This window comes from Mirounga angustirostris, unplaced genomic scaffold (genome assembly GCF_029215605.1).
Source record: "Mirounga angustirostris isolate CCGP_5_RB_7025 unplaced genomic scaffold, mMirAng1.0.hap1 SCAF_1, whole genome shotgun sequence".
Classification (NCBI taxonomy): Eukaryota; Metazoa; Chordata; class Mammalia; order Carnivora; family Phocidae; genus Mirounga; species Mirounga angustirostris.
Window position 1 is genome coordinate 153894098 of NW_026991709.1, and position 25479 is coordinate 153919576.

General features: G+C 43.3%; 1 protein-coding gene across 1 annotated transcript in view; it reads right to left on the minus strand.

The window, feature by feature from the left end:
* Nucleotides 1-254: 254 nt before the first annotated feature.
* The window catches only part of SUSD5 (sushi domain containing 5), a 60776-nt gene continuing 35551 nt past the window's right edge, over nucleotides 255-25479 (minus strand). The window contains exon 5 of the mRNA XM_045902168.1: nucleotides 255-1558. Within this exon, the coding sequence (XP_045758124.1) occupies nucleotides 255-1558 (1304 nt within the window). The remainder of the gene's footprint in view (nucleotides 1559-25479) is intronic.

Consider the following 25479-nt stretch of genomic DNA (forward strand, 5'->3'; position numbering starts at 1 on the left):
CATACTGGAATTAGGGCCTGAGCACAGGTCTGAGATCAGCACAGTACATTCCAGGGTGGTTGGTTAAGGAGATACTGATGTGTATGATGATGCCACCAGAGCATTCTTGTCCTACCAGGTGCCTCCAGAGGGACTTCTTCGGCCTATAGAACAAAGACCCGAGAAAAAGAGAGACGAGCCCTACTCCACATCAATGAGACGTGGCAGTTTCTTTTCCTCCTAAGTGGCTTCGGGAGAGCCAGCTCTGAAGGTGGCTAGACCTTCTCCATCTCAATCTGCTGGTGGTAGTGCCGTGCCTGCCGCTGCCCAGCATTCAGCTTGTACACGGACCTCTTGTGCTGGCACTTACGGTGGCCCCACACTGCCCCCACGCCTGCCAGGAGCACCAGCAGACACAGGATGGTGACAGTGGTGGCAATGACAGGGCCTCTGCTGAGGCCGGGACACCCATCCCCTATACACGGCTCCACACTTGGAAGAAGCTCCTCACCTGCACCTGGGCCAGGGCTTTCCTGTCCCAAGAATTCCTCAGACAGCAGGTATGGGAAACTATCCTGGACCTCAGTAGCAATGGTTTCCCCTGGAATCTGGCTCGCCACCACGATAGTTGAGGGAATGCGATTCGGCATCTGCTGGACAGCAGTTGTCACCGTCCCCAGGGTAGAGCTGGTGAGTTCATAGGGTAGGGTGGCCATGGGAGATGTCTCTGTGGCAAAGCTCCAGGGAACAGTAGACTGGTACCTGGTCAAGTCACCATCTCCCTTGCTCGGACTCTCAGTTTCAGACACATTTATTGGTCTGAGAGCCAAAGCTTCTACGTCTGGTGTTTGAGAGGGAAGAACTGAACTACGGGTCATGTCGTCACTTGGTGTGAGGGTGGTACTCCCGGGCTTCTTAACTTCTACAGGAATGGGCTGATTAGGAGTAATGGGAACCCTCTCTTCCAGCCCTACTGACCCATCTCCCTTGTCCCCATCTTCCTCCTCTTCCTCCTCTTCTGCCTCTATCTTCCTCCACGCCCCATCGGTCACAGGGTAGCCATCTAACCAGGACTCATCACTGCTGCTCACCATTGGGTCCCCTGTCTTGCTGTCAGTCCTACCCAAGAATGGCCCCAAAGGACCACGAGTGCTGCTATAGATCACCTCGGCTTCAGGTTCACCTGGAGCTGGTGTTGGGCTACTATGGCTGTCTCTAGCTGGAAACTGCTTTTTGGTGCCATCATTCATCTCTTTCTCCAGCTCAGGCTTGTGGAAGTTCTCAGCAGGAAACCAGAACAAGTACTTCTGGTTTAGCTGGGATCCTGGCAGGTCTGTGGGGACACTGCTTCCCATGATGGACAAGCCTGTAGTTGGCACAAAGGCTGTATCCTGGGCTATGTTTTCTCTCCCCACAGAAATGGAGACCAGACGGTCCTGTCTTGGAGCCTCCTCAGAGGCCTCTCCCGGACCTCTGTCCTCCTCTGCCTCTGTCCGGGAGTCCTCCATGAGCTCTCTGAATGACACGGATCTGTCATCCGGGAAATTATCCTCATAGTCAATATGTGCCTCAGCTGCATCTGGAAGGGGAGAAAGAAAAACCCCATTAGGTCCAAGGTCACAGAGCCAGCAGCGTAGAACACAAGAAAAGGAAATAAAAAGCATAAGGACTGGAACAGACAAAATAAAACTGTCATTCACAGATGATATGACTGTGTATCACAGACAAATCCAAAGAATCTACATATAAACTGTTACAATTAATATATGCGTTTATCAAGGACACTGGGTCTATTGTCAATGTAAAATGTCAACTGTATTTCTATATACCAGCAATATACAGAAACAAAAATTTTAAAAGACACCATTTGCCATAGCATTAAAAAAAATCAAACACCTAGGAATAAAGCTAACAAAAGATGTGCAAGATTTCAACATGGAGTGGTACGGAATATTGCCAAGCAAAATTAAAGACCTCACTAAATGAAGGGATATACCATGATCATGTAATGGAAGGCTCAGAATTGTTAAGCTGTCAACTCTGTCCAAATTGATCTATACAGATTTAATACAACCCTAGTAAAAATCTCAGGCATTGACAAGCTGATGCAAAAATTTATGGAAATGCAAAGAACCAAGAACATTTCTTGAAATCTACAAAATTTCAAGATTTACTCTAAAACTGGAGTACTTTTTAAAACTGTGATATTGGCGGGGCGCCTGGGTGGCTCAGTCATTAAGCGTCTGCCTTCGGCTCAGGTCATGATCCCAGGGTCCTGGGATCGAGCCCCGTATCGGGCTCCCTGCTCAGCGGGAAGCCTGCTTCTCCCTCTCCCAATCCCTCTGCTTGTGTTCCCTCTCTCACTGTGTCCCTCTCTGTCAAATAAATAAATAACATCTTAAAAAAAAAAAAAAGACTGTGGTATTGGCACAAGGACAGATAACTGGATTACATTAACTATAGGAACTTGTGTTTATCAAAAGCCTCCATGAAGGGAGTTAAAATGCAAGCCACAGATTTGAAGATATTTGTGACACATACTATCTCCAAAGGAGTCCTATCCAGAATTCATAAGGAACTCCTACAAATCAATACTAAATAGGCAGACAAGCCATAGAAAAGTTGGCAAAGATACTTGAATTGGCACATCACAAAAAAGACATCTAAGTAGTCATTAAACATGTGGACAGGTGCTCAACCTCACTAGTAATAGAGATATGCTAATTACAGCCATAAAAATATGCCATTCCATAGCACCACAATGGCTAAAAGTAAGCAGACTGACAATATCTAGTGTAAACCAATGGTATCTAGTGTTTGGGCACCAAAGGACATGCACATGAATGTTCCTAACAGCCAAAACCTGGAAATGATTCAAATGTCCCTAAACCACAGAGCTGATATAAGCCATAGCATATTTGTACAAGGAAAATCTGTACATCAATGAAAATGAACCAACTATTACTTTTGAAGGACATAGATGAATCTCACAGCCATAATGTTGAGGAAAAGAAGCCAGACACAAAAGAATACACTTTGTGTGATTCTATTTACATAAAGTGCAAAAATAGGCAAAGCTAATCTATGATGTTAAAAGTCAGGTTGGTGGATGGAGAGAAGGGGTGATGACTAAGTCTGGGGACAAGCATGGCTTTGGGGATCCTGGCAACATTCTACTTGACCTGTGTGGTGGCTAATTTCTTTGTTTCTTTTCTGATAATTAATTGATCTGTCCCCTTACGATAGGTATGTATGTTAAGTAAAAACATATCTTTTAAAAATCCTGATTTGCTCTTTGCTTGAGGCCATGCTGTGAAATAGTCTAAATCCAGCCAAGTAAGAATGAACAAAGGGCCCCGCAGTTAGGAGACCAGAATGTAAGGATAGCAGGTCAGGAAGGCTCAAGGAGCTGTGTCCTCAGAAGACAGCAGCCCACTGGGCTTTCCCCATTCTCAGTGGTCTTTGAAAGTCAAGTCCTACTGGAAGTCATACTTAGTTATTAAAACAGAAAGGCTCCCTAGGACATTGCAATGTAATAAGAAGTATATGTTTAGTCTTTGCCCCGGGTTCTCGGCAGAGAGCTCCTAAAACCCTTGGAATTACCTAAGCAATGGGGGTGATAAGAACATCTTTTGTTATTCATAACAAGCTCCTTTCAGCCTTACCTGAATTTATGCTAATGAGGTGACCCCTAGATGGCTTCTGGATGGTGGCTGGTTGCCAGAGGAACCAACCAAGTGATCAGAGGGTTGGAACTTGCAGCCCCAGCCCCTGACCTGTGAGGAGGGGGAAGGGGGCTGCAGGTGGAGTCCATCGTCAATGGCCATGATTGAATCAATCATGCCTAAATAATGAAACCTCCATAAACCCCCTGAACTACAGGGTGCAAAGAGCTTCTAGGTTGGTGAATGCATCCACGTGCTGGGAGGGTAGCTCACCCCAATTTCACGGGGACAGAAGCTCCTGTACTCGGGATCCTTCCAGACCTTGCCCTTTATATCTCTACATCTGGTTGTTCATCTGTATTCTTTATAATATCCTCTATAATAATTGGTAAATGTAAGTAAAGTGCTTTCCTGAGTTCTGTGAGCCTTTCTAGCAAATTACTGAGGCTGAGAGGATGGTCATGAGAATCCCCAATTTATAGCTAGTTGGTCAGAAATACAGGAGGCTCAGGACGGAGGATTGGCGTAATTGGTTGCTGGTGTGAGAAGTGTTCTGTGGGAAGAAATAGATCTTAGTAGTCTTCCCCCACTTCAGTCTGCAACTCGGAAAGCACAAATGCAAAGAGCTCCAGAACCAAGGTCTAGATAGAGTGCTGAGCTGTCATGTGGTGAATTCCTAGGCTCTGAAACTGGATTAGAGGGCATTTGGCTTATTTCTTACAAGACTCCTTATTTTGCTTCCTTAATGTGAGTTATAAATAAATTTAAAAGTCCTTTCTGATCTCCTAAAATTTAAGTGCATTCACTTTATTTGTGTCTTCAAAAATGCAAAGGGGTGCCTGGGTGGCTCAGTCGGTAGAGCACGTGACTCTTGATCTCAGGGTTGTGAGTTTGAGCCCCACTTTGGGTATAGAGATTACTTAAAAATAAAATAAGAAAGAAAGAAGGAAGGAAGGAAGGAAAGGAAGGAAGGAAGGAAGGAAGGAAGGAAGGAAGGAAGGAAGGAAGGAAGGAAGGAAGGAAGGAAGAAAGAGGAAAGAAAGAAAAAGACAGTCTAGTAATTATTTCAGGAGACCCTTCTACCACATGATGTCCTGTTCACAATCCCCAGACAAAAGCCACATCAATGGCGGGACCATGCTTAGGAGCATCCCAGAATTCCAACACAGGGCAGGCTGGCCCCCTACACGCTCTCTGCTGTCATAATGCCTCACGCTCCGCTGTACCTCCATTCCAAGTACTGCAGTCACCTGCTCCAACATTCAACAAACTTCCCCGAGTGCCCACTGTCTGACGCTGCGAAGGCTCCAGGTCACTGGTGAACAGGACAAGCAGTCCCAGCCCTCATGGAGCATAGGGGATGGAATTCCATGGTCCTGAGACCTACCAGCTTGAATCGCAAAGCTTTTGTATGCACAAATTCTCACCCATCCTGCTGAATAAAGACTAGGTTTTGCATTCAAGAACCATCTTTTCTTAAAAACACAACAAAATGAAACAAAACCACTACGACACAACTTTTCTCTAAAATTTACCCAAACAAGTCATACTGAATCCAGCTGGCCATTTAAGAAGGCCATGACTTAAATCTCTGACCTTAATGCTGTTATACTGTTTGTTTGAACATGTGTGTCCTGACTGACTGCGGTACGGTGATCACAAAAATGGCCACGATTCTCCATCCTTCCCTGCACTGAGTCCTTTTGCAATGTGATTGCATAACTCTTCCCTTCAAGAAGTGGTGTCTCTTTTTCCAGCTCTCAAACTGGGACTGGCCTGTTGCTTGCTTTGACCCACAGAATACAGTGAAAGCCTTGCATGCTCTCTCTGTCTTTCTCTCTCTGCACCCCCAGCTGCCACGCGAACAAGCCTCGGACAGCCTACTGAGGGGTGAGAGGCCATGTGGAGGAGAGGCCAACTGTTCCAACTGAAGCCATCTTAAACCAGTCAGCTCCATCAACCTGCGAGCTGACCACATTCACCTGAGTGACCCAGCCAAGCCCAGAAGAAGAAGAATGAGCCGGGTAAGCCCAGCCCAAACTGCTTACACAGAAAATTGCACCCAAATAAATGAGTGTTCTTTAAGCCATTACCTTTTTTTTTTTTTAAGATTTTATTTATTTATTTGACAGAGACACAGCAAGAGTGGGAACACAAGCAGGGGGAGTGGGAGAGGGAGAAGCAGGCTTCCCGTTGAGCAGGGCGCCCGATGTGGGGCTCGATCCCAGGACCCTGGGATCATGACCTGAGCCGAAAGCAGATGCCTAAAGCCTGAGCCACTCAGGCGCCCCAAGCCATTACATTTTGGGGGGTGGTTTATTATGTAGAAAAAACTGACACATTGGCCATGAGCTGGCTCGAGGACAGAGACCAAGTCACTGTATCCCTAGAGCAGAATGGTGCCCAATCCGTTATAGGTGTTCTTATAGGTATTCTTGAATGAGTGAAATATTTACTGGCACTGGGAGAAACAGGAAGGAATATCTACTCAGCTTCCCAGTTTCTCCTGACTCCTGCCTCATAATGGCTCAAAGCTAAGATCTAGTGCCAAGAACACTGTGCTCTAAACACAAGAGGACTTTGGGCTCGTTTCCAATCTCTGAGGAATTAATGACATATAACCATAGTATCTTATAACACCTCTGAAAGATACCACCACTGAAGTACTACTTGAATATAGACACATACATGGGAGTGCAACACACACATACACACTCACCTTTCACACGCAGGTGAGCAAATCAGCCTGGCCCATGAAAACACCTAGTCTCCTCCCAGCCTTTCCTTGGTGCTCCCGCACCTACCATCATAAAAGGACACCCCAGGAGAACTCCCTCCCCACTGCTAGCAGATTCATCTTCATGAGGGAGGGAAGTGAGCCATGTCCACCCAAGTTTAGTCCTAATGCAAAGAAACTTGGCATTTCACACATCTGACAGGTCATTTTTGCCTCAAATATGCTGTATCCAACTTGTTTTTTGTTTTTAAAAAACAGAATGTGGGGCACCTGGGTGGCTCAGTCAGTTAAGCGTCTGCCTTCAGCTCAGGTCATGATCCCAGGGTCCTGGGATCGAGCCCCACATTGGGCTCCCTGCTCCGCAAGAAGCCTGTTTCTCCCTCTCCCACTCCCCGTGCTTGTGTTCCCTCTCTTGCTGTGTCTCTGTCAAATAAATAAATAAAATCTTTAAAAATAAATAAATAAAAAACCAGAATGTATTTTAGGGCATTGCGGAAAAAAATAATATGTTTGCAAAACAATGTACATATACCAGTTGTCTCCCAGAGGTTCTGCTGTTGAGGATGAATACGCCTGTGTTCTCAGCTAGAACACAGCCCCCTTTCACGATGGGGAAAGGCAGGAAGCAGGTCTCTCCAAGACCATTTTTCCTCAAGAAGCTTTCCCCAACTTGAAATCGCAGGCTATTACCTCATGCACGATCTGCAATGGAGGGCCTCTTACCACACGTTATTTTACTAGGGAGTATTTCTTGGTTGCCTCATTGCAGCCCCAAGACACCAACCCGTCGAGAGCCCACAAATGGTTCTGTTTCATTCCATGGAACTTCTGTCATTTCTGGTTAAATTCTGACACTGCATTTATTCTCTATCAGGTCATCCACTGGAGCTCACCGACTGTTGGGTATAAGGGCTAAAGGAGCCCACATTTGTAGAGTTCTGCCAGTGTGAAAGCTGGCGGGGGCCCGCGTAAAGGCGGGTAGTGGGGTGGGCATGTTCTCTTGTGGTCCTCGCAGCCACCTCTTTACAACCCCCAGCAGGCGCCAACCCTGATGTGGTCCATGGGTAAACAGAACTCTACCCAAACAGGCAACAGCTAAAAAGTGTGAGTGAGGGATACTCAGGATCTTCCAGTACTTCAGAGTATTTGTTGCCTTGACACGTCCTTGTAACCTCTGCGCAGACTTCTTCCTTTCTCTTCTGCCCAAACCCCGATTCCATTTCCTCAGCTGCTGTTCCATGTGCTTCTTGTTCTCCTGACGGCCCCTCCCTCTGCTCTGCCTTCTCCTTCTTCTACCTCACTGCTCACACTCCAGACTCCTTGAGTATATCACCAGGGGCAGAAGCGCAGATGACCTTATCATTAGGGTGGATTGTATGCCAGGTTTAAAAATATCCAAATGGTGCAGCTAAAACAGCATCACATATCTTCTCCACCCTATATCTTTCAAAATGAGGAAACACCTTTTTTAAAGTACGTGTGTGTGTGTGCACACAACTAGGCTTGTTGAATATGAATTTTTTAAAATGCAAAAACTATATTAAGCATCAGGAAAAAGTTTTTACAAACAACCACAATGCATGGAAAAGGACATAATATTTTGTAACAAATTTCAAAAAACAGTTATCAGAGGAGAAACAGAAGATTCTGGAGCAGAGTAGAGAAAGGCAGCATGGCTCCACTCCTAACCCACCCTCACCCTTCAAAAACTGTACCGAGGAGTCAACAAATCCCAGACAGAAGCCAAGCAGGTGGAGAGAACCAGACTAGTAATCAGCAGGGCTGACTGTTCTTAATGGAATCCACAAAGCCAGGACTTCATCTTGTGAAGGTGAAGTAAATCTCAGCATAGGACACTTAACCTTTCTGAAGAGAGAGCAGAGCCCAGATATTTTAAAGCAAACAGATAAACAAGCAAAAGTAAAACTACAGGGCGCCTGGGTGGCTCAGTTGGTTAAGTGACTGCCTTCGGCTCAGGTCATGATCCTGGAGTCCCGGGATCGAGTCCTGCATTGGGCTCCCTGCTCAGCAGGGAGTCTGCTTCTCCCTCTGACCCTCCTCCCTCTCATGCTCTCTGTCTCTCATTCTCTCTCTCGCAAATAAATAAAATCTTAAAAAAAAAAAAAAAAAAAGTAAAACTACATACCCCTTCTGCTGAGTCATCCCCTTCTAGCTACCATTCCCTCTCTTGGATGAAAGGAAAATGAATGTAAAAGGCAAAAGAACCTAACTTAGCAGAAAGAATTTACAGAACAGAATGAATTCCTCACAACAGTTTCACACTACAGAACTTAAGAAGAAAGTGAGTGCAACAGAATAAAAGTTCAAAGTGGGGGTGATACAGAATGTCATGAAAAGGGTGATTTTAAACTTCAGGAATCAAACTGAGGACTGATGTAACATCATGACAGAACTAAAAAGTAAACATAAACTGTAAGGAATAGAATAGAATGAGAATTTTACAAAACTGAGAAAAAGACGTGAAGACTCATATTCAAGAGTCAATGCAAACTTCAGGCAGAATAAATTCATAGAAAATTACATGTAGGCACGTCAAATTAAAACTGCTTAAAACCAAAGAGAAAAAAAAGTAACCAGTGAAAACAGTCATATAGCCTTCAAAAAAGCAACAGACTGAGAGCGACTTAAAAAAAAAGAAAGAAGGCCAGAAGACACTGTGTGATACCTCTAACATGTTAGAAGAGGGGCACCTGGGTGTTGCAGTTGGGTTCAGCGACTGACTCTTGGTTTCAGCTCAGGTCATGATCTCATGGTCAGGACCTCAGGGTTGTGAGATCAAGCCCTGCATGGGGTTCTGAGCTCAGCACAGAGTCTGCTTGGGATTCTCTCCTTCCTCTGCCCCTCCTGCTCATGCGTGCTCTCTCTCTCTCTCAAATAAATAAATCTTTAAGACAAAAAAGTGTTAGAAGTAAAGAACTGCCAACCTAGAATTGTTACTCTGTGAAAATATCTTTGCTGAAAGCATCCTTGCTGAAAGCCCCAAGATGTAGGAAGGAAAGAACAATGAAGCAGGTAAATACGGGGTGGGGAGCAAATCTAAGTGAATAATACTGCCTGCATAAAACAAGTACACACACACGTGCACGTGACTGCTTTTCTCTGGGGGCTCACTGAGGAGTGGGGCCCGAGTTCTCAGCTCCTCCGGGGAGGAGATTGGGAGGCCGCTATTTCACTCTCGGCCTCCAAAGCTGTACGGAAAACTTGCAGGGAACAAAAGCTCCCGAGAGCAAACCCGAGCAGATTACTTAGCCGGGACGGGCAAGGGCAGGGCATTCCGCCTCCGGCAAAGACATTTGAGAACCACGGCAACAGGCCCCTCCCCCAGAAGATCAGCAAGAACAGCCAGCCAAGGCCAAGTTTACCGATCAATGAGAACGGCAGAACGCCAGCGCTAGGGGAATACTGCACATAGAATTAATGGCTTTTTTCTCATGATTCTTTAGTTTTTCAAAGTTAATTTTTTTAATTTTCTTTTTTTTTTTTGAATTTTTCTTTTCCCCTTTTTCAACCAACATCTTATCAATCCCTTTTTTAAAAATCTTTTTTATTTTTCATTTTTAGAGTCATATTCTATCCCTTCATAGTAGTTAACCTTATTTTGGTATATATATATATATGTTGTTCTCTCTTTAAAATTTTGGGATACAGTCTCTTCTTACAGACCAAAATATACCCTAAATCTCTAGTGTATGGCTTTGTTCTAATCTCCTGCCTGATCACATTCTCTCCCTTTTTTTTTTTAAATCCTCTTCTTTCTTTTTTCAACCAACTTCTTATCAATTCCTTTTACAAAATCTTTTATAATTTTCATCTTTATAGTCATAGTCCATCCCTTCATTGTATTTAACCTTATTTTTGTACATATATAAGCTTTTATTTCTTTAAAATTTTGGGAGGCAGTTTCTTCTAACAGACCAAAATACACCCAAAATCTAGTGTGTGGCACTGATCTATTCACCAGCCTGATCATATTTGATCACGTTCTTTTTCTTTTTCTTTTTAACCTTTTTCTTTTTTTCTTTCTTTTTTCTCTCCCTTTCTTTTCCCCCTGTTTCAGGGATTCTTTTGATTTGTTTAGTGTATATTTTTCTGGGGTCGTTGTTACCCTCTTAGCATTTTGTTCTCTCATTCATCTATTCTCCTCTGGACAAAATGACAAGACGGAAAAAATCACCTCAGTAAAAAGAACAAGAGGCAGTACCAACTGCCAGGGACCTAATCAATACGGACATTAGTAAGATGTCAGAACTAGAGTTCAGAATCATGATTATAAAGATACTAGCTGGACTTGAAAAAAGCATGGAAGATATTAGAGAAACCCTTTCTGGAGAAATAAAAGAACTAAAATCTAACCAAGTCGAAATCAAAAAGGCTATTAATGAGGTGTAATAAAAAATGGAGGCTCTAACTGCTAGGATAAATGAGGCAGAAGAGAGAATTAGTAACATAGAAGACCAAATGATGGAAAATCAAGAAGCTGAGAAAAAGAGATAAACAACTACTGGATCACGAGGGCAGAATTCGAGAGATAAGTGATACCATAAGATGAAACATATTAGAATAATTGGGGATCCCAGAAGAAGAAGAAAGAGAGAGAGGGGCAGAAGGTATATTGGAGCAAATTATAGCAGAGAACTTCCCTAATTTGGGGAAGGAAACAGGCATCAAAATCCAGGAGGCACAGAGAACCCCCCTCAAAATCAATAAAAATAGGTCAACACCCCGACATCTAATAGTAAAACTTACGAGTCTCAGAGACAAAGAGAAAATCCTGAAAGCAGCTCAGGATAAGAGGTCTGTAACCTACAATGGTAGAAACATTAGATTGGCAACAGACCTATCCACAGAGACCTGGCAGGCCAGAAAGGACTGGCAGGATATATTCAGAGCACTAAATGAGAAAAATATTTAAACAAGAATACTATATCCAGCTAGGCTGTCATTGAAAATAGGAAGAGAGATAAAAAGCTTCCAGGACAAACAAAAACTAAAGGAATTTGTAAACACAAAACCAGCCCTACAAGAAATCTTGAAAGGAGTCCTCTGAGCAAAGAGAGAGCCTAAAAGTAACATAGACCAGAAAGGAACACAGATAACATACAGTAACAGTCGCCTTACAGGCAATACAATGGCACTAAATTCATATCTTTCAATAGTTACCCGGAATATAAATGGCCTAAATGCCCCAATCAAAAGACACAGGCTATCAGATTGGATTAAAAAACAAGACCCATCAATATACTGTCTGCAAGAGACTCATTGTAGAACCAAAGACACCCCCAGATTTAAAGTGAGGGGGTGGAAAACCATTTACCATGCTAATGGATACCAAAAGAAAGCTGGGGTGGCAATCCTTATATCAGACAAATTAGATTTTAAACCAAAAACTATAATAAGAGATGAGGAAGGACACTATATCCTACTTAAAGGGTCTATCCAACAAGAAGATCTAACAATTGTAAATATCTATGCCCCTAACATGGGAGCAGCCAATTATATAAGCCAATTAATAACAAAATCAAAGAAACACATCAACAACAATACAATAATAGTAGGGGACTTTAACACCCCCCTCACTGAAATGGACAGATCGTGGAAGCAAAAGCTCAATAAGGAAATAAAGACTTTAAATGACATGCTGGACCAAATGGACTTCACAGACATATTCAGAACATTTCATCCCAAAGCAACAGAAGACACATTCTTCTCTAGTCCCATGGAACATTCTCCAGAATCGATCACATCCTAGGTCACAAATCAGGTCTCAACTGGTACCAAAAGATTGGGATCATTCCTTGCGTATTTTCAGACCACAATGCTTTGAAACTAGAACTCAATCACAAGAGGAAAGTCGAAAGAACTCAAATACATGGAGGCTAAAGAGCATCGTACTAAAGAATGAATGGGTCAACCAGGAAATTAAAGAAGAATTAAAAAATTCATGGAAACCAATGAAAATGAAAACACAACTGTTCAAAATCTTTGGGATGCAGCAAAGGCAGTCCTAAGAGGAAAGTATATAGCAATACAAGCCTTTCTCAAGAAACAAGAAAGGTCTCAAATACACAACCTAACCCTACACCTAAAGGAGCTGGAGAAAGAACAGCAAATAAAGCCTAAACCCAGCAGGAGAAGAGAAATAATAAAGAGCAGAGCACAAATCAATGAAATAGATAGCAAAAGAACAGTAGAACAGATCAATGAAACTAGGAGCTGGTTCTTTGAAAGAATTAATAAGATTGATAAACCCCTGGCCAGACTTACCAAAAAGAAAAGAGAAACGACCCAAATAAATAAAATCATGAATGAAAGAGGAGCGATCACAACCAACACCAAAGAAATACAAACAACTATAAGAACATATCATGAGCAACTCTATGCCAACAAATTAGACAATCTGGAAGAAATGGATGCATTCCTAGAGCCCTATAAACTACCAAAACTGAACCAGGAAGAAATAGAAAATCTGAACAGACCCATAACCATTAAGGAAATGGAAGCATCATCAAAAATCTCCCAACAAACAAGAGCCCAGGGCCAGATGGTTTCCCAGGGGAATTCTACCAAACATTTAAGGAAGAATTAACACCTATTCTTCTGAAACTGTTCCAAAAAATAGAAACGGAAGGAAAACTTCCAAACTCGTTTTAGGAGGCCAGCATTACCTTGATCCCAACACCAAAGACCACATCAAAAAGGAAAACTACAGACCAATATCCCTGGTGAATATGGGTGCAAAAATTCTCACCAAAATACTAGCCAATAGGATCCAACAGTACATTAAAAGGATTATTCATCATGACCAAGCGCGATTTATTCCTGGGCTGCAAGGTTGGTTCAACATCTGCAAATCAATCAATGTGATACAATATATTAATAAAAGAAAGAACAAGAACCATATGATGCTCTCAATGGATGCAGAAAAAGCATTTGACAAAGTACAGCATCCTTTCTTGATCAAAACTCTTCAGAGTGTAGGGATAGAGGGTACATACCTCAATATCATAAAAGCCACCTATGAAAAACCCACAGCAAATATTCTCAATGGGGAAAAACTGAGAGCTTTTCACCTAAGGTCAGGAACATGGCAGGTATGTCCACTATCACCACTGCTATTCAACATAGTACTAGAAGTCCTAGCCACAGCAATCAGACAACAAAAAGAAATCAGCAAAGAAGAAGTCAAACTCTCACTCTGCAGATGATGATACTTTATGTGGAAAACCCAAAAGACTCCACCCCAAAACTGCTAGAACTCATACAGGAATTCAGTAAAGTGGCAGGATATAAAATCAATGCACAGAAGTCAGTGGCATTCCTACACACCAACAACAAGACAGAAGAAAGAGAAATTAAGGAGTCGATCCCATTTACAGTTGCACCCAAAACCATAAGATACCTAGGAATAAATCTATCCAAAGAGGCAAAGAATCTGTACACAGAAAACTATAAAATACTCATGAAAGAAATTGAGGAAGACACAAAGAAGTGGAAAAACGTTCCATGCTCATGGATTGGAAGAACAAATATTGTGAAAATGTCAATGCTATCTAGAGCAATCTACACATTCAATGCAATCCCCATCAAAATACCATCAACTTTTTTCAAAGAAATGGAACAAATAATCCTAAAATTTGTATGGAACCAGAAAAGACCCCGAATAGCCAGAGGAATGTTGAAAAAGAAAAGCAAAACTGGTGGCATCACAATTCCAGACTTCCAGCTCTATTACAAAGCTGTCATCATCAAGACAGTATGGTACTGGCACAAAAACAGACACCTAGATCAATGGAACAGAATAGAGAGCCCAGAAATGGACCCTCAACTCTATGGTCAACTCATCTTCAACAAAGCAGGACAGAATGTCCCATGGAGAAAAGACAGTCTCTTCAACAAATGGTGTTGGGAAAATTGGACAGCCACATGCAGAAGAATGCAACTGGACCATTTCCTTACACCACACACAAAAATAGACTCCAAATGGTTGAAAGACCTCAATGTGAGACAGGAGTCCATCAAAATCCTAAAGGAGAACACAGGCAGCAACCTCTTCGACCTCAGCTGCAGCAACTTCTTCCTAGAAACATCACCAAAGGCAAGGGAAACAAGGGCAAAAGTGAACTATTGGGACTTCATCAAGATAAAAAGCTTTTGCACAGTAAAGGAAACAGTCAACAAAACCAAAAGACAACCGACAGAATGGAAGAAGATATTTGCAAATGACATATCAGATAAAGGGCCAAAATCTATAAAGAACTTATCAAACTCAACACCCAAAGAACAAAGAATCCAATCAAGAAATGGGCAGAAGACATGAACAGACATTTTTTCCAAAGAAGACATCGAAACGGCCAACAGACACATGAAAAAGTGCTCAATATCGCTCGGCATCAGGGAAATCCAAATCAAAACCTCAATGAGATACCACCTCACACCAGTCAGAATGGCTAAAATTAACAAGTCAGGAAACGACAGATGTTGATGGGGATGCGGAGAAAGGGGAACCCTCCTACACTGTTGGTGGGACTGCAAACTGGTGCAGTCACTCTGGAAAACCGTATGGAGTTCCCTCAAAAAGTTGAAAATAGAGCTACCCTATGACCCAGCAATTGCACTACTGTGTATTTACCCCAAGAATACAAATGTAGGGATCTGAAAGAGTATGTGCACCCCGATGTTTATAGCAGCAATGTCCACACTAGCCAAACTATGGAAAGAGCCAAGATGTCCATCGACAGATGAATGGATAAAGAAGATGTGGTACACACACACACACACACACACACACACACACACACACACTGGAATATTATGCAGCCATCAAAAGGAATGTAACCTTGCCATTTGCAACGACATGGATAGAACTGGAGGGTATTATGCTGAGCGAAATAAGTCAGTCAGAGAAAGACACGTACTATATGATCTCACCGATATGAGGAATTCTTAATCTCAGGAAACAAACTGAGGGTTGCTGGAGTGGTGGGGGGTGGGAGGGATGGGGTGGCTGGGTGATGGACATTGGGGAGGGTATGGGCTATGGTGAGCGCTGTGAATTGTGTAAGACTTGAATCACAGACCTGTACCTCTGAAACAAATAATACATTATATGTTAAAAAAAAAAGAAGATAGTAGGAAGGGAAAAATGAAAGGGGGGGAAATTGGAGGCAGAGACGAACCATGAGAGTCTGTGGACTCTGAGAAACAAACTGAGGGTTCTAGAGGGGAGAGGAGTGGGGGGATGTGTTAGCCTGGTGATGGGTATTAAAGAGGGCACATATTGAATGGAGCACTGGGTGTTATACGCAAACAGTGAATCATGGAACGCTACATCAAAAAAAAATAATACTAGAGATAAGAAAGGTCATTTTATAAAGATAAATGTTTCAATTTACCAGGAAGATATTAACTTTTAAATGTGTATGTACTTAACAGAGCTTCAAAATATATGAATCTAAAATATGGGAACTAAAAAAAAGAAACACATAAATCCATGATTATAGAGAGATGTTTTAAATACCTTTATCATCAACAATTAGAGCAAGCAAAGAGCTAAGAATATGTATCTAATAAATTAGATAATACTAATAAATTTGATCTACTTGACATATGTAGATCACATCCAACAACTATAGAATAAGCATTCTTTTCAAATACACATAGAATACTTTTACAAAGTAGACCATAAATGGAATGTCAACAAACTTTAAAGGATTAAGTTCTCCAGCCATAGTGAAATTAGGCAAAAGATTACTAGGAAATTCCTGTATTGTATAAAAATTAAACAAAATATTTCTAAATAACTCATGGGTCAAAGGAGAAATTACAATGGAAATTAGAAAATATTTTAACTGAATGATAATGAAAAATGACATATCAAAACTTGTGGGAAGCAGCAAACACTGTGCTAACGGGAAGTTATAGCTTTAAATACCTATGTTAGAAAAGAAGAAAGGCTGAAAATCACATTGATTTCAGGATGCTGGGAAAGGAAGAGTAAGTTAAACACAAAGAAAGTAAAGGAAGGAGGGGCAACTAGATTGCTCAGTCAGTTAAGCCCCAACTCTTGATCTCACTTCAGGTCTTGATCTCAGGGTTGTGAGTTCAAGCCCTGTGTCGGGCTCTATACTGGGTGTGGAGCGTACTTTAAAAAAAAAAAGAAAGAAAAGAAAGGAAAGGAAGGAGATAAGAAAGAGCAGAAATTAATAAAATAAAAATCAAACATACAATAAAGGATCAATGTAGCCAAAAGTTCATTCTTGGAAAAGAACTACTGATTAATAGCTCAAAAAACTGATAAGTCCCTAGAAAGACTACCTCAGAAACATTTAGAGAGAACACAAATGAAAATATCAGGAATAGAAAGAAGCATCACCACAGATCTTTCAGATATTGTCAGGAAAGACAGTGACAAGATTATGATAAATTTATGCCCTCCCAAATTCTTTTTTTTATAGTTTATTTTATTTTTTTAAGTTTATTAATTTTTTTTTTACTAATCTCTACACCCAACATGGGGTTTGAACTCAACGACTCGGCAATCAAGAGTCACAGGCTCCCCTGACCAAGCCAGTCAGGCGCCCCCCACACCCAAAATATTCTGATGAAATAGACAAAATCCTAGAAGAAGCTCATCAAAAGTACCACAAAAAGAAATACAAAAATTTTATATGCCATTAAGTATTAATGAAATTGAATCTCACTACACAGGTAGTGAGAAAACTAAGCACAGGTGGCTTTGTCAATGAATTCTATCAAATATTTAGAAGTATAATTCCAATGTTACACAAATTCTTCCAGAGAACAGAAAAAGAGGAAATACATCCCAACTTATTTTATACAGCTAGTGCAACCTTGGTACCAAAACCTGGCAAGGACATGATAAGAAAGTAGATCTGCAGACCATTCTCACTAAAAATAGATACAAAAATCATAAATAGAATATTGACAAATGGAAACCAGTAATATATTAGTATTGATAAGCTGAATAAGCATTACATTAAAAAGATAATCTATTATACCAAGCTAGGTTTATCCTAGGAACTCATGATTGGTTTATTTGAAAAAAGGAGTTTCAGGGGCACCTGGGTGCTCAGTTGGTTAAGCATCTGACTCTTTTTTTTTTTTTTTAAGGATTTTATTTATTTATTTGACAGAGAGAGAGACACAGCGAGAGAGGGAACACAAGCAGGGGGAGTGGGAGCGGGAGAAGCAGGCTTCCCTGCAGAGCAAGGAGCCCGATGCGGGGCTCGATCCCAGGACCCTGGGATCATGACCTGGGCTGAAGGCAGACGCCCAACGACTGAGCCACCCAGGTGCCCCAAGCATCCGACTCTTGATTTTGGCTCAGGTCATGATCTTAGGGTTGTGAGATTGAGTCCCACGTTGGGCTCCCCACTGGGCGTGGAGCCTGCTTAAGATTCTCTCTCCCTCTCCCTCTGCTTCCCCCCATCCTTTCCCTGTCCCCACTCATGCTCACATGTTTTCTCTCTCATTCTCTAAAAGAAAAAAAGGAAAAAGGAGTTTAAGGAAAGCATCTGACAGAAGTCAACAAGGTAGAAACCCTTAGGAATTAGGCATATAAGGAAATTTCCTTAATTTAATTTTTAAAACTGATGTGGAAAGGATGACTATCACAGCCTACAACACGGATGAACCTTGAGGACATTGTGCTAAGTGAAATAAGCCCATCACAAAAAGACAAATACTGTCTGATTGCACTTACATGAGGGACCTAGAGTAGTCAAATTCACAGAAATGGAAAGGAAAAGTGTGGTTGTCAGGGGTTGGGGGCAGGTGGTTGTTATTTAATGGGTACAGAGTTTCAGTTTTGCAAGAGGAAAATGTTCTGGAGGTCTTTTTCACAACAAGATGAATATATTTAATGCTATTGAACTGTGTACTTAAAAGTGGCTAAGATGGTAAATTTTGTGTTATGTATTTTTCACCACAACTTTTTTAAAGGAAAGGATTAATAAATTGGACTATGTTAAAATTCTTTTCATCAAAGATACTATGGAGAAAGTGAAAATGCAACTTACCTAGCAGAAGATATTTGCAACATATATAACCTCAAAAGTTCTGGTATCCAGAATCGTATAAAGAACTCCTACAAATCAATATGAAATAAATGGACAACCTGGTAAAAAATGAGTGAGAGAAATGAACAGACACTTTAGAAATGAGATATTCAAATAGCCAATAAACATATTGATAAGGTGCTCAACATCATTAATAATAGGGGAAATTAAAATTAAGTGGTATTACGACCTATATATTGGAATGCTTAAAGTCAAGAAGAACGACAATACCAACTATCGGTGAGGATATGGGGCTCCTGGAGCCCTCATACACTGCTGCTGGGAGCATAACTTGGTACAACCATTTTGACAACTGGTTAGGCATTATCTACTAAAGTTGAACCTATCCACACCCTATGACTCAGCGATTTAACTCCTATGAGGAACACATGCCACACAGACACCAAAAGACCTGCACAACAATGTCATAATAGCCCCAAACTTGAAACAACAAAAATATTCATCAACAGTGGAATGGACTATTCCACAGCAAGGAAGAAGAATGAACTGCAGCTTCATGGAACAACATGGATGTGCCTCACAGACATCATGTTGGACAAAGGAAGCCATACCCAAGAGTACATCCTTTATGCTTCCACTGAAATAAAATTTAAACAGGGAAAACAGAGTTCATGGTCTTGGAAGTCTGGATATTCTTAGGAAGGCAAGGACGGGAAGGTGATGCTAGGAGTGTTTTCCATATAATTCAACAATATTACACATTAAGTTGTCACTAAACCATAAATACAGTAGGCATTCATTCTTCCTAGGATGGTTGTACTTCGAAATACTTCAAGAAAATATTGTTTGATGTTATGCATACGTCACTTACATTAAGCTGTAAACCAGGTGCTGCTGACATTCCAATTAAGAATTCACAGGCCAGGGGTGGACAGTTAGCCTTCTCATCAGGAAACTCACCCTCTAGATGTGCCTACTACAAATACTTCTATTATCTGTACCTTGCTCAAAACCACTGCTATGCTAATTAGTGCCCTGAATATCTGAAATGGCTATTGGCGAAATTAGTGGCCTATGAACTATGACGATACATATCAGAAATGGGCTCTCATTGGTAAGATGCAAGGTGCTTATGAATGGGGATTGGCTAAGGATATTTTGGAGACACTTCTCATCCTTATATGGACAGGGTAACTCCAGTATAGACCTTGATGGTGCTTGAGACTTAAACCTTACATGGTCTCATTTGGGAATCATGTGTTACGCATGGGACGATGGGCGCAGCATCCATCTGTGCACTGGGTACAACCACCCTGCTCACTGCAAAGCACGCCCAGCCCTTCCCAGCCCGGAAACGCCAAGAACAGGAACTCTGCCTTTGCATACCCTGCACACAGCACAGCGCTTGGCACACAGTAGACACTCCAGAAACGTTTGTTGAGGGAACAAACGAGTGAGTGAAGAGGTGAAGTAGTGAGTGATAGAAGCCCATTCTGATAAAACTTGATTCGGTCTGGAAGTCCATCAAGCAGGGCATTATTTGATTCGTGACAGTAGCAAAGAAGAGTGAAGGAGCTCTTAGTTCCATTACGGGGCATAATCAATGTCTGCTAAGTCCCTTTTCCTGTATAACCTACCCCATGAGCTTCATTAAATATGTCATGAAGTCAAAAGCACCTGGAATGTGGGTAGTCCATGAGCCATGTTTTCTTCCCCCACCCCCCTGTCTTGCAGGAAACCGGCCTCATGCAGAGTTACAGCTATGGGTTTGGGAAAGATCAGTGCACTGTGGCTGTGTGTGTGTGGGGTGCCTTCCTTGACTGGACCCTTACGATCAGCGTGATAGTGTGAGTTCTGTGTGTGTGTGTGTGTGTGCGTGCGCATATGTGTGTGCATGTGTATGTGTGAAGGCTCTACCCCCAGAGCCCCCTGAGCCTAGAGCATCCCTGCATGGCAGCCTGGGGCTGCTTCCTGTCTCCCCAGGTTCTCAGACCAAGGTCCTGGCTTAGAAACAGGTTTTCACCGTGTCACAGTTTTCCCAAACGTCAAATGAAGATAAGGACACCAACTGTTTACCAGTAGTCTACCCCTGGAAACGTATCCCAAGCCTGTTTTTCTCTTCATGAGTAAGAGTCAAGCTTGTTATTCACTGAATCGCAACCCCAAATTAAATTCTGCCCACAAGCGGGAAAAGCCCAGCTGTGTGCCTACTGAGGTGCTAGTTCTCTCAGCTCCCCTCTGATGTGTCTACGCTCCCCGTAATCATCCAGCCATCCTTCTTGCCCTCTCCCCTCTCCCACGCTCTCCCTGAAACCTGTGCTAACACAACATGGGCCTTCTGATTAGACCAACAGTCCAGGAGATGTAAACTCCATGGGAAAAACCAGGTCATCCAGGTGTTTCTATTTCACTGTTATTTTAGGGAAACAGAAGAGCACAGATCAAGAGAACTCGGGAGTAAAAGCAGAAGCCTTGCTTGTGTCCTGCCCGCATCTATCCAGGTGTGACAGGGCTGAAGGACACAAGGTCACAGTCCAGAACCCCGAGGCTCTGTCCCAGGGCGTCATGCTATTGCATTTCCAGAAGTCCACACATACTTCTTTTTCCTCTGGTCTTGACGACATAGTCTTTAAAAATAGTAATTCTGAAAAAGACAACCAGACAAGCCAGAAATAACCACTGGTTCAATGAACCTCTGAACAAATATGGCAATATTGACAAGGAAATTCTAAATTTGGTTGCAGTCTCATGCTTTATTCTATGAAGGAAGTTAAATCCAGAAAATGAAGACAAACAGAAATTGAAGTTAATTTAAGAAAACAAAAGGAAGCCTTTAGAAATGAGATAAAAGAGCAAAGGAACATTCTGAGGGAACAACTAGTTTGTGGGGCCTTGCACTGCCCTGTGGCTTTGCTCTCCTTGAGCATCACAGGCCCCTGGAGGAAGCAGAGATGAGACAGATGTTGGAACGAGACCTGCCTACTTTTATATCCTGGCTCTAATGCTTTCTGGCTGTGTGACGCAGGTAAGTCACTGAACTTTTCTGTACCTCAGTTTTCCCATCTGTACATTGGAGTTAGCCATTTCTGCCCTCAGATTTGTGCAGATTAAATGAGATAAAATGTGTAAGACACCTCTCATTGAAATGTTCTCTATTTTGGTTGTGGTGGTGGTTTCATGGTTGTTTGAACCTGTGACAACTCAGACACTTTTGTAGTTGCAATGGGCACAGTTTATTGTAGGCAAATTAATCCTCAATCAAGTTGTTGAAAAAAGGGAACAAAAACATGGGACACCTGGGTGGCTCAGTAGGTTAACCATCTGTCTTTAGCTCAAGTCATGATCCCGGGGTCCTGGGATCGAGTCCTGCATCTGACAGGCCAGGGAAGGGAAAAAGAGAAGCTGTCTGTTTGTTGTTGGACTCGGAGGTGGTGGGGCTGCTAGGGTGAGGTCAAACTGGGTGTCTCTCACGTTCCTGATATTACAGACCAGAAAGGATCAACAGAATCCATGGAGCTTGGGGTGGAAAGTCTTAAAGGCTTTTCTGAGCCTGTCTTGGCAGATGCCCTTTGTAAGGGCAAGTTTTAAAGGAGAAACAAGGGGCAAATCACAGAGGAAGAGTTACGAATCCTTCACTTCTTGGGTCATCGGCCCTATGCTACTTTGCAGCAGCTGCTCTCTCCCAAGCCAATCACAAAGACAGGATAAACAGCCTCACCTGGAATGGGGGCAGATGCCACAGGACCACTGAGTGTTGAAGTCAAGAGAGAACGGAGGTGTTGAAGGCAGCGTGAAGCCAGGACAGTGAGCATGCCAGGGAACCAGAGGCTCCTTGGGAAAGCCACAATTGAGACTGCATGGGCACCATCACTGGGGTCATGTGGCCAGGGAGGCCTCTTGGAGGACTGGGAAGTCGAGACTCTTTTTAGGGTACAGGTGACCAGAGAGAAAACAGAATTTTGAAGATGGACGTGGGACTTGGCATAATAAGAAGCTCAAAGGAAAGCAAACCTAGCATGGATGTTTACTGCAAACACACGGAGGGAGCAAAACATCAGGATGTTTCCGTAATTAGGGCAACAACCAATTATAGTTAGATATTGAGAACATTAGAGAGGTATGTATGACAGACATTTCCTGCTGCCTAGCTGGGAACAGAAACCAAGAAGATGTGTGTATTTGGACAGGAGAATGGAAAACTAAAGGGCCAGATCCAGACCTGGTCTCTAGGAACCAAAGCTAGAGAAATACCAACACACAGAAGGAAAAAATGGTGGTCAAATAAGTCCTCACCCATTTAAGTTCATGGTCAAGGACAAAGTCACCATGCTTAGGTGAGAGACCTCACTACCACCACTGGAGGCTGGATCTTAACTGCAGTGAACACACAGGCAGCGTGTGAGCAAGGTATCCTCCTGTACCCGCCCCCCCAGCAACCCAGGTGTACATGCCCCTATGGGTTCATTCATGCTCATCATTACAAATTTTAAATTTCAGCAAGCTCATTCAGCAAGTCCCCACCTTACTAATGGACTAAAGAACAAACAAACAATCAAACAAACAAACTGCTGCTCTCCAGTATTGATGGTCTGCACTGTAGGAGAGGGCACTGTTGACGCCCCATCCACGGCCCCTTCCCGGGCCAGCGCACCCGCACCCACCACTGTGAGTGCGGGCAGCTAATTGTTCACAGCTGTTCCCCTTCTCTGGAGAGCTGCCTTCGGGGGAATGGGAGCTCTGCTCAGGTGTCACACGCACACCATGCCACCTAGCCCCGGCAACCAATGACAGATGGAGATGGAGGAACTCAGGGCTGGCCTCCGTGCTTCCAAGTGGGACCAACCCTGTGGTACAGTTCATGAGATCGGGCAAAGGGAGAAGGCCTCTGAGGTCACATCCTCTCCTCTCCTTCCCTATCCTGCTTCCCTCCCTCAGTAAACCACATGCATCTGAACAGGCTCTGCTTTTAGAGAATCTGGCCCAAGGCGTCCAGTCAGTCTTCAAATGTCTATACAATGCCAACTTTGAATGGAAAAGTCTTTATGGTAGCTTGACCCCCTAAGCCTCAGGAATCTCCAATACCAAACTCATCGGAGCCCTCAAGTTCTTTAAGTCTTGTTGTCCAGGGTACTCACACCTGAAGGCTCTCTGGGCCTGGAGAGGTTGAGAGGGGAAATAAGGGACAAGGATCCTACCATGACCTCAGCAGAGCTGCTCCTGAGGCAGCATCTACGGGCAGCTTCTACCAGAGGGTTTGGAGTGGGCACCAGCAGCTCACAAGGAAATAAAAGGAAATACTCTGGGGTAAGAGTAGGGGGATGTCCCATGTCCTGAGGGCCTGAGGGGAGGAGGGGGAGGAGCCAGGCCCCAGTACAGAGAGGACAAGCACTCTGTGGAGGAGTGAGACAGCTGTGGCCCCAGTTTCTGGTCTCCAGGACCCGAGACACCTGCTGGCAAAGGCTAACTACTCACTCAAGGAACAGACAGTTCTAAGTCAGAGGATGCCTTTGGTGACCCTTGGTAATAGGGGCTAGAGTCAATAACCCACAAGGAAGTGGGGAGGGAGCCAGAGTCATGCACAGAGCCCCTTAGATCCCGTAAGTGAGGAGGCCTGAATGCTCTCCTGGATCAGCATGAAGGTGAAAGGGAAAGAAGAACACTCCTTGAGCCCATTCACCTCACAGGTCCTGTTCTAAGTGAGGCACCTGCAAGAAGCCCATGGGGGAATCTATGTGAAAACTAGTATCCATGTTCTCATATGAGCAAATTAAGGTTCAGGGAAGTCAAGAAAATAATTGTTTCCCCTTCTCTTCCAAGCCTTTCCATTGTCATTTACATTAACTGCCATCTCTCCAACCTAAAAATAACAGAAGCAAGCAAACAATACAAACCCCCACAATCTCTTTGGTCCCCTGATCCTCTTCCAGCACTCTGCCTCGTGCTCTTCATGAGCCCCAGAGATTCAAGAATGAATTGTCTGCCCCCCACCCTCTTCTCATCCCAGTTCATTCCTGCACTCACTGCAGTGTGGCCCAGCGGCATCCCACTCCCCACATTCACACTGAAAATACAAGACCACCAGAACCTTCTCATGCTGTGAAGCCAAGGCACACATCTGTAGCTTTCATTTACTTGATGTCTGCAGCCTTTTGCGTCACTGAGCACTTCCACCATCTGGAAACACACACTTCCTTTAAAATTCACCTTGCTTTCCAGCTCTCCCTTCCACTGCATCAGCTACTGCTTCTGTCTCCTTTGAGGCACCTGGTTTATAGAGTTGCCTTTAGTGATGGGACAGCTTTGCTTCAGTTTGTACACCCAGCACCTGGGCCCTGCCACAGGAAGGGATGTGCAGTGAGTGGCCAATCAGCCCCTACAAGGAAGAGCTCTCATCCAAACCCGCCTGGGTCCAACCCTTGTGTGGCCCACTCTCCCAAGATGACTGTTCTCCAATTTGAAGCTGTTCCCTCATCAAAAAAGTGGATGTCACTATAAAAATAAATGTGCAAGAGGGACTGAAATCCCTGGTGAAGACAGTCTTGTAACACACACACACACACACACACACACACACACACACACACCCCCCTTATAATGACACAGCTAGTTTAAATGTTAAATCTACAGGGCGACAAAATCTCTTAACAGTCTGTATACTCAGCCAAGCACAGAAAGCAGAATTCCTGCCCACCAGCTGAAAGCTCCAAAAACTCTGCCTTGCCGTGAGAAAATAAACACCATTGCAGACAAATAAAACTTGCTTTTAGTTCTCTTTCGGCCGGGGCCTGTAAACAGCCCATTTGGCTGGTGGGTGTGGCTCCTGAGATGGCCAGGCTTGAGCCTCACCAGAAACAAAGCCAGCTCGTTATCAATCTCAGGGTGGGTATGGGTCTGCTTTGAGGTGACACACTCCACAAGCGGCAAGCTTGAGCCTTATGCCTGATCATCTGCTGCAGGTGAATGATCAGGATTGGCAGGGAGCTCCTGCCTGCCACAAAACAACAGCAATCTTATAATGATGAGGAAAGTGCCGGAAGAT